This window comes from Hypanus sabinus, chromosome 22 (assembly GCF_030144855.1).
Source record: "Hypanus sabinus isolate sHypSab1 chromosome 22, sHypSab1.hap1, whole genome shotgun sequence".
NCBI lineage: Eukaryota > Metazoa > Chordata > Chondrichthyes > Myliobatiformes > Dasyatidae > Hypanus > Hypanus sabinus.
In genome coordinates, this window is record NC_082727.1 from 27,155,883 (window position 1) to 27,170,611 (window position 14,729).

The 14,729-nt window shown below is 37.5% G+C and overlaps 1 protein-coding gene across 6 annotated transcripts in view; it reads left to right on the top strand.

The window, feature by feature from the left end:
* Positions 1-14,729, top strand: part of jmjd1cb (jumonji domain containing 1Cb) — a 190,647-nt gene that overhangs the window by 81,305 nt on the left and 94,613 nt on the right. For all 6 annotated transcript variants that reach the window (XM_059947352.1, XM_059947351.1, XM_059947354.1 and 3 more), the window contains one exon: positions 5,235-5,348. In XM_059947352.1, the coding sequence (XP_059803335.1) occupies positions 5,235-5,348 (114 nt within the window). The remainder of the gene's footprint in view (positions 1-5,234; positions 5,349-14,729) is intronic.

Sequence of the window (14,729 nt, forward strand, 5' to 3'; positions counted from 1 at the left end):
GCTTAATGCTTTTGGTAAATTCAATTTGTCATTTTTCATTTTAAGCTTAGATGGTTAATGGCATTCTAGCCATGGAAGGGCTAAGAATTAGACTGAAGCTTTCAGAAAGAATGGCTATATAGATGATCCATCTTGCTTCAGTGCCGACATCACAAAACTCACTTTGATTTCTTGATTTCTGTTAGCAGTGGATACAGCAAGGGCACTGGGGCCAGTGATTATCCCAGATATCCCATCTCGCGTTCTTTTAGTGTGATAGAATTGCATGCAAAAGCAATTTGTAATATTTGTTTTCTACGATCCAAAGACAATTCAACCCAAGAACATTGGGTACTGCAGGGCTTCTTGATCAGTGAGCTACTTGTTGATCAGAGTAGGTGGACTACTGTTGCTGGCAGAGCCAGCAGAGGGGTTGGAGGGGTCCACTGGGATATTAGTGGAGCCCACCAATGTGTCATACAAGCCAGTTTGGGTTTGTAGGAGCTTATCTGGCTGCAGACCTTGTTGCTGCCCACTACTTGGGAACATTGGAGTTGATCCAGTATATCCGTGGGTGATAGTCTTGGACATTTCAGTTGTCCAGCAAGACTGGACAGTGATAATGTAAGTTGCTGCATGCTTGTTACCCTTGTCTAGTGGAGGGACAGCTGACATGGGAGCTGCATAGCCTCAGTTGTAGTGAGAACTGGGCCTCAAGCCTCAGGCTTGCCTGTTTATGCAGACCAGGAGAAACGTGTGGAAGTGCTGCTGTGTGGTTGAGCTCAGCTGGAGCCTGGTCTCACCTGTTCTCCCACATTTGAGCAGAGAATATATGCGTCTGTACACTCCCGGGAGACTGTACCATCGATTGCTGGATGTTGTTGCTCAGGGTCTTGCATTATATGTTTCTTTTTCGTGTGAATATACTTCTTTGCTCGATAGCATGAATTATGTTATTCACTATTTCTGAGTGTTTGCTTGCTATTTTGAATGTGTTATTTGGCTGTACTTATGTATGGTTTGAATGATAATTAAACTTGATTTGATATGATGTTGATTTGAGATGTAGTACTGAAGGCCTATTCAGAACTAGCTGCTTATCTAGTTAAGTAGTGGCATGAGCTGTATGATGTGGAAAGTTGCATAGGTATCTCCTGTTCACAAAAAAAAGCAAAAAAATATCCATTCTGGCTGTTCATTGCCCATTCGGTTTAAGCTTAATTGCCTGGAGAGTGAAAGAAGGTATCTTCAATAGTGCTGTTGAGCAGCACTTACTGATCAATAACCTAATATCCATTGTGTTTTATTTTTCTGGACCATTGTGCTCCAGATCTTGATCCATATATCGACCAAATAATTGAACAACAAAAGTGAGATGAAAGATCTGGTATTTTATAGTTTGTAGCATCAAAAACCAAAGTAAAATTGAAGTTATTAGACATTGACAAAAATACTAAGATGTTTAAACTTGTAAGCCGTAAGGGGGAAGATGGTTATCGCTGATGGAGGTCAATCATTCTAGTCCCAGGATAAGACTGCAAATATACCTGTCAGTATGGTCCAAGTGCCAGCTCATATGCTTCATCAAAGACTTTCCTTAAAGTTAGAAGTAGGTACCTTGTTTGATCTTCATTTCATTTGCAAATGCTCAGCAAATTATACCTTCCATGCTAGCACAACATTCATGCATGGCCATATAATTGACAAGTAACAATCACAACATATGAGTGACCATCATCAAGAAGAGTCTCCATTAAACTCTCAACATCTTTGCAGAAATTTGGCAGTATTTAAGTAAATTTATTTTATTAAAATCTAAATGTAATTTGTTCATAGTCCTTTGTAGATGTTTCTGGAGAGAAATGGACATTGTGTAGGCAGAGGCTGAGTTTAGTTTTGCACCTAATTAATGGTTTAATTAGGCCCAAAGCATTGAAGTCCGAAGAGTGTGTTGCTATGCTGTCCTATTCTGTATTCTATGCTCTCTCCTTTGGAATGATTGGGCTGACTGGTCATTTGTCTAAGCAAATTTTGCAGCATAAAAACTAATTCACTTCAATTTTTCTTTGCTCCTGGAATCCAGAATTTTGCTATGTGAATGGGAAAGCAAAGAAGAATGTTCAGTAAGCATGTGATTTTGGCAATTGTGTGGAAATTTTGTACTTGTGGCACTTAAGTGGAAAACTGCCAAGCTTTTAGTGCAGTACATGCAGCTCTGGATGAAGCCACAAACCTCCATTTTCTCTATTTCCATTTTTGTTGGATGACAGTTGAAAGACTAGCAACAGAAATCTATATTTATGCCATGTGCAAATGACTGAATACTGCTGATTTTAAATTAAACTACCCATTCAAGTGATTTGCTGTTTTCAGGAAATTTTAGACTTTCAAAAAATATTATTATATCATTTGTTCGTAGAACTGTGTCTTTGATACTTGATATGTAAGGGAGTGAAAAGTTACTGTGGGTAGATGAGAATGTGAAGTTCTGCATATAGTTAGTTCAGCACAGGCTTGTGAAATGGTAGTGTGGGTTCGTATTCCTACTTTTTTTTATACATGCAGTATTCATGGCTGTGTATGTCATTTAAAACAAAACTTCCTTGCGTCTCCTGCAACAAAATGTCATATTTTTTGACAATTCACGTAAGGCTAATAAATATCTGAACAGTTGGCCATTTCAATTGATTTTCAACCAAGTGTTATATAACAAAGCTGTTGTAGAGTTGAATCACTGTCAGCAATTATGGGAATCTCACATAATCTATATATGCACGGAATCCTTGAAGCTATTGTCAGTTTCATGATCTAATGATCTAATGACCTCACTGTAGAAGACACTAGCAGTGTGCCAGATGTTGAAGGGTGTGAGGGAAGGGAAGTGAGTGCAGTTAATATTATAAGGGAGAAGGTGTTCAAACAGCTGAAAGACCTAAGGGTACACAAGTCACCCGTACCAGATGAACTGCACCCTAGGGTTCTGAAAAAGGTATTAATAGAGATTATGGTGGCATTAGTAATGATCTTTCAAAAATCATTGGACTCTGGCATGGTGCCAGAGGACTGGAGAATTATAATGTTACTCCACTCTTTAAGAAAGGTTGAAGGCAGGAGAAAAAAAGTTATAGATCAGTTAGCCTGACCTTAGTGGTTGAGAAGATTTCGGAGTCAACTGTTAAGGATGAGTTTCTGAAGTACTTGATGACACACGACAAGATAGGACAAAGTCAGCATGGTTTCCTTATGGGAAATCTTGCCTGACAACCTGTTGAAATTCTTTGAGGAGATTACATGTAGGATAGATAAAGGGGATGCAGTGGGTGTTGTATATTTGGACTTTCAGAAGCCCTTTGACAAGGTGCCACACATGAGGATGCTTACCAAGTTAAGAACTTGTGGTATTACCAGTAAAATTATTGGCATGGTTGGAGCATTGCTGATTGGTAGGAGGCAGTGAATGGGAATAAAAGGATCCTTTTTTGGTTGACTGCCAGTGAGTAGTGGTGTTCCACAGGGGTCAGTGTTGGGAACACTTCTTTTTATGCTATATATCAATGATTTAGATGATATGTTGCCAAGTTTGCAGATGATACAAAGATTGGTGGAGGGGCAGGTAGTGTTGAGGAAACAGGCTGCAGAAGGACTTGAACAGATTAGGAGAATGGGCAAGAAAGTGGCAGATGAAATATAATGTTGGAAAATGCATAGTCATGGTAGAAGAAATAAATCTGCAGGCTATTTTCTAAATGGGGAGAAAATCCAAAAATTTGAGATGCAAAGGGACTTGGGAGTCCTTGTGTAGAACACCCTGAAGGTTAACTTGTAGGTGAGCCAGTGGTGAGGAGGGCAATTGTGATGTTAGCATTAATTTCTAGAGGTCTAGAATACAAGAGCAGGAATGTGATACTGAGGTTTTGTAAGGCACTTGTGAGGCCTCACCTTGAGTATTGCGAATAGTTTTGGGCTCCTCATCTAAGAAAAGATGTGCTGGCATTGGAGAGGGTTCAGAGGAAGTTCACAAGGATAATTCCAGGAATGGAAGGGTTATGATATGAAGAACATTTGACAGCTCTGTTGCTGGAATTTAGAAGGATGAGTGGGGATCTCATTGAATGTTGAAAGGCCTCTATGATAGATGAGGATAGGATGTTTCAAATTTGGGGGAGTCTAGGACAAGAGGGCAGAGCCTCAGGATAGAGGGACGTCCATTTAAAACAGATGCAGAGAAACTTCTTTAGCCAGAGCTTGTGGAATTTATTACCACAGGCAGCTGTAGAGGGAAGGACATTGGGTGTATTTAAGGTAGAGCTCGATAGGTTCTTGATTGGACAGGGCATCAAAGGTTATGGGGAGAAGGCCGAGCAGTGGGGCTGAGGTGGGGAGGGGAAAGAATCAACCATGATTGAATGGCAGAGCAGACTCGATGGGCCAAATGACCATATTCTGCTCCTATGTCGTGTGGTCTAATATTGCCTAATGTCAGTAGTTAATAATAAGGTAAGAGATAATTGGCCCTCAGTAAAATTGCCATCTCTTCAGGACTGAAGGCAAAATCCGATCTTCTTTCTAAATCCGATCTAAATCTTCTTTCATTGAAGTTGTTTTTAAATAGTTCTTTAGACTATATACTACATTATATGAATATTTTATACTGAATAGTAATTTAAAGGGCTGGTGCATCTTTATGTTTTACAGTTATAACACAATGACATACTGTAATTTTGAATCCTTGTGTATGTGATGACCATTTAACAAATTGTTGTAAGCTTTAGTTTATTTATTGTGTAGTGCCTACAGTTGAATTATTTTCACATGTGGTCATGCTTGAATCTGGATTATGAAGTGCTGAACAATAAAGAGATACAATAATTCTTGCTTCTAATCTGTATTACTAGTATTCCAATTCAATGACTATCTTGTATGTACAGTGCTTGAATTACAATATAATGCCAAATTTGAACGCTATGGATACTGGAAATTTGAAATGAAAACAGAAAATGTTCGAAATGCTTTCCATGTCAAGCATCCTTTGTGGAGAGGAAATACATAGTTCCTGTTTCAGATTGATGGCCTTTCAACAGTCCTCTTGAAATGAACAAATTTCAAAAAGTAGTATTTTTGTTGGGTATTTACATAATATATTAAGACAGTTTAACTATTTTTAAAACTAATTTTGGAATCTGTGCCAAAATGTAAAGTTTAATTGCAACACTAATCAAGCTTCAACCAACCAAGGTTTTTTAAATTTTCTTTAGACGTTCAAGTCCGTAGTGGGAAAGCCTGTGCTTCATTTATTAATTGCAATCGAATTCTTCGTGGATAAACAACTGAATTTTATACCTGGGGATAGTGCTTTCCAAGTCTACCAGGTAGGATAGTGATCAATTTTTTGCAATGTCGGAAAATGATTAATTATTTCAACTTTTCTTAATGGAATGGAAGTATTTTATTAAATTAGACTGCAATATTTGAAAATGACCTGCTTTGTAATAAGCATGATCCATGACATTTTATTATAGCGTTGATAATTGTGTAAGCGGATGCACACATTATTGACCTCATTTCTGCAATAAAACCACAACTGCTCCATTATCTTTCCTAGTTAACTCTCTGGTTGAAGCTGACCTCATCAATCTTCTTTGGTTTTCCTTTCATTGTTTGTTTGCATGAGCTCTGCCAGTGGAACAGCATTCATCCACTTTTGCATTTGGAATACTTGCTTGCCATGAAACAAAGATTTTGATCGCCGGTGAATTGACTGAAATTGATTTCTTAGATGATAACATCTTATTCCTTGTTCTCTTTCCATCCTGATGTGCTTTCTGACAGTGTATTTTAGCAAGATATTTTAAATTGTCAAAATCATCACATCATGTCACGCATGATTCATTGTTCAGCAAACAACTTACCTTTTATTATACATCCAATTGTGTTTCCTGTATTTATGCCTTTTTCTAATCTAACTCCCTTAATCCCCCCCCACTCTGATTTCTACTTGAAAAATCCTTTCTTAGCCTGTTTGCTAAGATGCCTCTCATCTATAGTGATTGCAGTTTCTGATGTAGCCCCCCCCCACCCCCCCTTCCCTCTGTCTCAATTTGGTGTACGAGATAATCTCTTGTACCCATATTCAAGGACATTCCTGGCCACTTCCTGATATTTTTCACAACTTACAACATGGAAATGGTATATCCCACATTATTTATAATTGTACTTGATAATTCCCAATATCTTGCCTTCCATTTGTAATAAAATATCTGCATCTGTTAATATTGTAATCAATTGTTTGCTCTGCTAAGTTGCCTTGAAATCAAGGTTAATATTTATTCTCCTCATTTAATCACTATCATCCACCTAGCTCTCTCAAATTCTAGGATGTGCAGACTAACTCAAGTTTCTGACAAGTAGTTGACTTGGTGATAGTTCTCAGATTAGTTGGACCAGGATTACTTCCTGTATCATGCAGTAATGAGTTTAGAAATCAGAAGGAGTTGGTGCAGAAGGCAGGTTTTAAGATGTGTTTACATCTTCAGGAGCAGAGATGACCTGTACTAGAAGGATGGGTTGCACCTACGATGACTGTCAAGGAGTTTTCACCAAGTGGTGGTTGGGTTGTTTAAACTAGTGATGCAGGGAGTGGGAGCCAAAATAACATGGCAGCAGGAGGGGAGAGAGAAGCTTATGCAGTAAATAGAGCAGGCAGTTCCACTATGCACTGCAGCCAGGGATGGATTGGGAAACATTAGAAGGCTGATGAGCTTAACTGCATTTATTTTAATGCAGGGAGCCTTGAAGATGAAATGGATGATCTGGGAGCATGGATCAGCTTGTGCAATTATAATATTGTGGCTGAAGGAAGGACAGGAGTTAGCTTCCAATGATCTTGCGTGTAGTACTTTCAGGCCTGACCATGGGTCGGGTTGTCGGGGTGGGTGGAAGGGAGGAGCCTTCCAAAAGGGAAGAGATGTTACATTGCTGATTCGGGAGAGCATTACAACTGTACTGAGGGAGAATATACTGGCAGGATCAGTGAATGAAGGTTCATGGGTGGAATTTAGAAATAAGAAAGGAGTGTCCACTTTGGGATTATACTATAGGCCTCCAAATAATCAGTAGGACTTGGAATAGCAAATATTTAGTGAAATAGGAGCATGATGTAAAAACAATAAGGTTGTAGTGGATAATTTTAACTTCCTCAATATTGTTTGCAATTTCCTTGGTATCGTTGAGACATAGATGGGGTGGAATTAGTTAAATTCATTTTGCAAGGTTTTTTCAAGCAGTATATCAAGTGTCTCGCCAGGAAGGAAGCTGTACTTGACCTTGTTTCAGAGAATGCGGATGGGCAAGTAGAGTAACCCTTGGTGAACAGTGCACACAATTTGGAAAGCTTTAAACTAGTTGTAGAAAAGGTTGGACTCAGAGTTAAGTTTTAAATTGGTAGGGGCCGATTTCAATAGTACAAGTCCTAGTGAAAATAGATTGAAAGCAGCTGTTAGAGGTGGGAAAAACAACATGCAATAAATGAGAGGCACATAAAAGGAAATACAGGCTGAAACTCTAGTCAGCATTTTTGGGATGTAATTCGTGATGGACCATAGAAAATGCTGGACCATAAAATTGCTTCTGATCAATTTTCTCTAAGTAGGAGAACCATTCTTTTTTATCTAGTACAGAACACTCCACAGGTTATGTGGAGGTTAGTTCCTGAAAATCATTGTTAACCTGGATTCTCAGTAAATTGGAAATGCCATCAGCTGACAATGCAAATGTTTCACGGGGAGAATAACTAGGTACAGATTGTGCAGATCTTAGTTGAAATTAGTTAATTAGTACAACAGATACAAAACATGCCATACCTGAAAGTTTCAACCTGTGATAAGAATTTGGAAGCAGCATGACCCTGTATTGGGAAGAAGCAGGGGTAGCAAGATTAGGGAACTGTGGTTAAAAAAAGAAGTTTTAAGTTTAACCAGAAAAAAAAGTGTAGGTTTGTTATACGAGTCTTTTGATGCTTACTGAGCATAACAGGGAGATCTTAAGAAAGCAATTAGGAAGGCCAAAGATCAACATGAATTAGCCCTGCCCAAAAGAATTGAAGAGAATTTCAAAACTTTTTGTAAATATATGAGAAGCAAGAGGGTACTTAGGGAAAGAGTAGGTTCCCTCAGCCTCCAGAGGGCCTTCTTTATGCAGATAAAGGATGTATAGGAGATAATCTGAATAAATGCTTTGCCGGAGAGAAGTATTGTGAGATGGGGAATGTGTGCCCTGTTGGTCTGGAGCATATGTGTATTGGGAAAGAGGGGGTGTTTGAGATTTTAATGCACGTGATGGTGGACAAAATCCTGGGCTTGATGAAAGCTATCTTAGGGTGCTATGAGAAGCAAGCAAAGAGATTGCTGGGCCTCTGAAACAGACTTTTGCAGAGTGTTTAGCTATGGGTGATGTGCAAGAGGACTGCAGTTGAGCTACTGTTCCCATATTATGGTTAAGACAGGAGTGACCCTTGTGTTGGTAATTGGGAAATGTTTGGGAAAAAAAATTCTTAGGGATAGGAGTTAGGATATCTTGGAAAGGCAGGGACTGATTTTGGGGAGTCAGTATGATTTTGTGTTTGGGAAATTACGCATCACGCATCTGATTAGTGGAGCTTATGAAGAAAATTGAAGAAGGCAAAGTGGTGGGGATATGATAGATAAAGACTTTAGAAGGACTTTTAACAAAGTACCACTCAGTTGGCTGGTCCAGAGAGTCAGGGCATATGTGTTCCAAGATGCTTTGGTAAACTGGATCCAAAATTGCCTTTGTGATAGGAGGAGAGAGTAGTGATGGATGATTTTTTTTTCTGACTGGAAAGCTATAATCAATAATGTACTGCAAGAACTGATTCTCAGACCTGACTTCAATGAGAATGTTAGTTGTTTGCTGATAAAGATTGGAGGACTTTTGGATATTGAAGATGGTTGACTAAGTGATATAGATCAGCTGGAAAGCTTGGCAGAGTGGTGGAAGGTGGACTTTAATCTAAGGAAGTGTGAGGCAAAAACGCATTTTCTGGGTCATCCAGTACTGGCAGGACATGTATAGTAGTATCAGCAGAGTTCTTGGAAACATTGATGTACTGAGGGACCTTGGAGCACAAATTCATAGCTCCCTGAAAATAGTGATGTGGGTGAGTATGGTGTTGAAGCAGACATTTAACTTGCTTTCCATCATGGGTAGGGTTATTTCATTTATTAGCTGGGTCATAATGCTGTAGCTGAACAAGGCATTAGATTTGGAGTATTGTGTGTAGTTCTGGTCACCACATTATAGGCGTGATGTGGTAGAAAATATGCAACAGTGATTCACCTGGGATGTTGCCTAGAATGAAAGACTTGAGTTGGATTTTTTTAAATTAGTTTTTTAATGCATTTTCTATATTACTACAGATAGAAAAAAAACCCAAATCAAAATGAAGAAAATTAATACAGTGCAAAAATAAACATACAATAATAATATAATACAAAAAAGATAATTGAGAAAGCACCCAAATTGAAGACATATAAAATTGGTATCCTCCCCAAGCCCCACAACAAAAAAAAACTCCAGACCAACCATAACACAATATAGAGAATATAAATCAGGACATTCAAACTCCCAAAACTGTAAATACACTTAGCAACAGAAGATAAAAATGCCTACTACCAAAAAAAAGGAGCTGAAAGCAAGGGACTGAAAAAAAAACCCTAGTTAAGAGGAAGGTTATGAAAGTACTCAATAAGAAGTCCCCAGACCTTATGGAACTTTATATCTGAATTAAGAACTGAATAATGAATTTTTTCAAGGTCTAAGCAGGACATAATATCATTAAGCCATTGAGCATGCGTGGGCGAGGCAACATCTCTCCATCTAAGGAGGATTAAACGTCTAGCCAGAAGAGAAGCAAAAGCTATTCAAACTCAAACGTAAATCTGTCTCACCCAAAAAACCAAACAAAGCAATTAAAGGGTTAGGTTCTAAGTGGTGATTGAGAATATAAAATAAAGTTATGAAGACATCTTTCCAAAATTTCTCTAAGCTAGGACAGGTCCAGTACATATGAATAAGAGAGGCCTCGCCCCTTTTGCATTTATCACAAAGAGGACTAATATTAGGGTAAAATCGAGATAATTTAGATTTAGACATACGGGCTCTATGAACAATCTTAAACTGTAAAAGGCAATGGCGAGCACAAAGAGAGGTTGAATTAACCGATTTGAGAATCGAGTCCCAAGTCTCATCAGATAAAGAGATATTTAAATCATGCTCCCAAGCCATTCTAATTTTATCCACAGGGGCATGCCGTAAGAATGCTAATTTATCATGAATAAATGATATTAAACCTCTACCCAGTGGATTAATAGAAAGAAATAAATCCATAACATTTTTCTCAGGCATTTCAGGGAAGTTAGGAATTAAAGGATTAATAAAGAGTCTAATTTGGAGATATCTAAAAAAAATGAGCATTAGGCAGATTGAACTTAGCAGAGAGCTGTTGAAAAGATGCGAAGCTATTATCAATAAAAAGATCTTCAAAATATCTAATGCCCTTCCTATACCAATCATGGAATGCTGAATCATATATAGTAGGTAAAAAAAGGTGATTATGTAAGATAGGACTAGAAAAGGAAAAACCATAGAAACCATAAAATTTCCTAAACTGAGCCCATATTCGCAAAGTGTGTCTAACAAGAGGATTAACAATTAATCTGGACAAACTATTAGGGAGTACAGAGCCAAGAAGTGCAGAAATAGATAAATCTTTAGTGGAACTCAACTCCATTGCCACCCAATTAGGGCACGCGGGTTGGCCATGGAAAAAAGACCAAAAGGTAGCACAATGTATATTGGCTGCCCAATAATATTAACGAAAGTTGGGTAAGGCCATGCCACCCTCTTTTTTAGATTTTTGGAGATAAACTTTATTAATTCTAGAACGCTTATTCTGCCACAGATATGACAAAATAATAGAGTCTAAGGAATCAAAAAAAGATTTAGGAATAAAAATTGGGATTGATTGAAATAAATATAAAAATTTAGGGAGAACATACATTTTAACAACATTAATACGACCTACCAAAGACATAGATAGAGGTGACCATTGTGACAGACTCTGTTTTGTCGTATATAAAAGATTGGCAAAATTTTCACAAAAAAGATCTTTAAACTTCCAAGATAAGTAAATTGATTATGAACTACTTTAAAAGGGAGGTCACGAAATGTTAATTCTTGTGCTTCTTTATTAATTGGGAAAAGTTCACTCTTATGTAAATTAAGTTTATAGCCAGAAAACTGGCTAAACTGATCAAGAAGTGAGAACATTGGAGGTAAGGATGTAGACTGATTTGAAAGAAAAAGTAATAAGTCATCAGCATAAAGAGAAACTTTATGCTCAACACCCCCCCTCCAAATCCCGGTCAATTCAGGACAGCTTTGAAATGCTATCGCCAAAGGTTCTATAGCCAAATCAAAAAGAAAGGGACTTAAAGGGCATCCCTGACTGGTGCCACGTTTGAGGTTAAATAACTGGGATTTCTGAAAATTAGTCAAAACAGAGGCAGTAGGACACATACAGCAATTTGATCCAAAACTTCGACCGAAGCCAAATTTTTCGAAAACTGCAAAAAGGTAGTTCCACTCTATACGATCAAATGCTTTCTCCGCATCGAGGGAAATAACACATTCAGGAATCCCGGTTGAAGGTGAATATAAAATGTTAAATAAATGCCGAATATTAAAAAAAAGGAAGACGGTTTTTAATAAAACCAGTATGATCATCACAAATAATAGAAGGAATAACAGTTTCTAATCTATAAGCCAAAACTTTGGCCAAGATTTTAACATCAACATTAAGCAAAGAAATCGGCCTATACGAGGAACACTCTGTTGGGTCTTTACCCTTTTTTAATAAAAGAATAATAGATGCCTCATTAAAAGAAGGTGGCAATTTACCATAATTAAACGAATCAGATAGTACTGAGAGTAACTGAGGAGAAAGAAGTGAAGAGAATGATTTATAAAATTCTACGGGGAACCCATCAGGTCCAGGAGATTTCCCTGAAAACAATGCAGAAATTGCAAAAGATATTTCTTCTGATGATATAGGCGCATTAAGTTTGGCTTTAAAATCAGATGAAAGCGAAGGAATATTCAGATTATTTAAAAAATGATCAACAGAAATATTCTCATTCAGAGATTCAGAGGAATAAAGTCGAGAGTAAAAATTTTTAAATACGTCATTGATTTCTAAATGATCCGATGTAAAATCTCCATTCTCCTTCCGGATCTTTATAATATGTTGTTTAGCTTTGGAACGCCTCAGCTGATTAACTAGAAATTTACCAGATTTGTCACCATGAATATAAAAGCGACTCTTACTTTCAAGAGGTTGGCGTTCAACAGGGTGAGTAGACAAAAGATTAAATTTAGTTTGAAGTTCTACAAGCTTCTTGTATAATTCAGGATTCTTAGTTTGAGCATACAGTTGATCTAATTCTTTAATCTGATTAATGAGGTCTAATCGATCTGTACAGGACTTTTTATTAAGATTTGCTGTTTAGGAGATTATTTGACCCCTCAAATATGCTTTCATGGCATCCCAAACAATCGAGCCAAGATGCCAGTGTTTATTCCTCTGAGGGAGACCAGGAAAATTTAAAGACAAAGTAATTGGGGCATGGTCAGAAATCAGTATACTCTGATAATCACAAGAATAGACAAATGGAATAAGTTGATTATCAAGTAAAAAGTAGTCAATTCTAGTAAAGGTATGGTGAACATGTGGAAAAAAAAGAATAATCTCTCTCAGTAGGATGAAGGAAACGCCATATATCTGAGATACCATAATTAGAAAGAAGAGTGAATAGTTAAGGCAGATTTAGTAGGTAATCTAGTAACAGAGGACGATCGATCCAAATTAGGATCTAACCAACAATTAAAATCACCACCCAGTATAAGAGAGTATGAGTTTAAATCTGGTAGTGAGGAGAAAAAAACGTTCAAAAAAATTAACATAATCAAAATTGGGAGCATACAGGTTTGCTAGTACAACTTTAGTATTATATAATTTACCAGAAACAATAATAAAACGGCCATTTGTGTCAGATATCTTATTGTGGAGTTCAAAAGGAATATTTGAATTAATAAGGATGGAGACCCCCCCCTAGCTTGGCGGCAAAGGATGAATGAAAATGCTGATCCGCCCACTTTGACAAAAGCCGAGAATGATCAAAACTATGAATATGAGTTTCTTGAAGGAAAGCAATGTCAGCTTTGAGTTGTTTAATATGCAAGAAGACCTTCCTTCTTTTAACAGGATGATTCAATCCCTTTACATTCCAGCTCACAAATTTAAGTGTATTAACCATTATCAATTGTTTGTGCATAGAAGGTAGCAGGAATATAAAAAATCAAGCAGTACAATAACAGTCTGGGAGCAAAAATGTAAACATAGATCAGTAGAATCAAAACAGAGACATGTCCTGAATAACAAAGGAAAACAAAAGTAACAGTGAGTCGTGTTGGAACTGGAGAACCCACCCCACCCTCGCGACCCAAAACTAGACTGCTACCTAAAAAAGCAGCTAGCTCTCCAAAAAAAATTAACCCAAAAATGACTTCCAGTTCCGTATCGTTAACAAAAGTTCCATATAAGTAATATAGCAAATAATAACTAATTTATGCACTAGAAAACAGAATTACAAATAGGAACAACTTCAACAGAAGTATAAAACTTAATACAAAAAAAATCAGAAAAGAAAACACTAACCTACCCGCGAAAAATTATAAAAGATTAAATTGAGTTGGATTGACTGATTTTGTTGTCATGGGAATGCAGGAGATTGAGGGGTGACTTTATAGACATTTATAAAATTGAGGGGCATATATGGGGTGACAGTCACAGTCCACCATTTTTTTTCCCAGGTGGGGTATTCTGAAACTAGAAGTTTAAGATGAGAAGAGAAATCAAAATGATCTGAGGGACAAGTTTCTCTACACAGAGAGGTGGGTGTGTGGGACAAGCTGCCTTAGGAAGTGGTGCAGGCAGGTATAATCAAAGTGATCAAAATATCATTCAACAAGTACATGGACAGGAAAGGAATAGAGGGAAGTGATATAAATGCAGGAACATTGATTAGTTTAGATTGATATCTTGATCAGCACGAATGAGTGGGGCTGAATATATCAGACTATATTGGTGAACTTTATTGCTGGTTGTTTCACTTGCTTCTGATGCATTCACCTGTACTTCAGCATCATCCTGGAAATATGATATTTGGTTTTCTTTTCCCCTTGCCCAACCACTTTCTTAAACAGTACTTCTTTGCCTACTTCACCTTCATTTTCTCACAAGTGTGAATTCCTGGACTTATTTATTAAGGCTGATGAAAGGTGATGCTCCATTTCTCCCAGCATTCTTTATACCATGCCAAACATTGCATGTGCCCCATCTCTGCTTTCAAAGCATGGTCATTAATTGGAATGCCTTTTCCTCCTTGTACCTTGTTCGTATTACAGTTCTTGTTATAAAACCTTGTATTCCTTGTCCCCCTCATGAAAGCTAGCCCAACATGTTGCCTTGGGTAGTTACCTGTACATTTTTTAACGTTATTATTACATTCTTTATGAAAAAATCACCCACATCTATCGTTGAAAAACACCATTCTGTTTCCAATTTCTTTCTCAAGTCCTTGAGAATGCCTCATATTTTAGATATCTTTACCCTC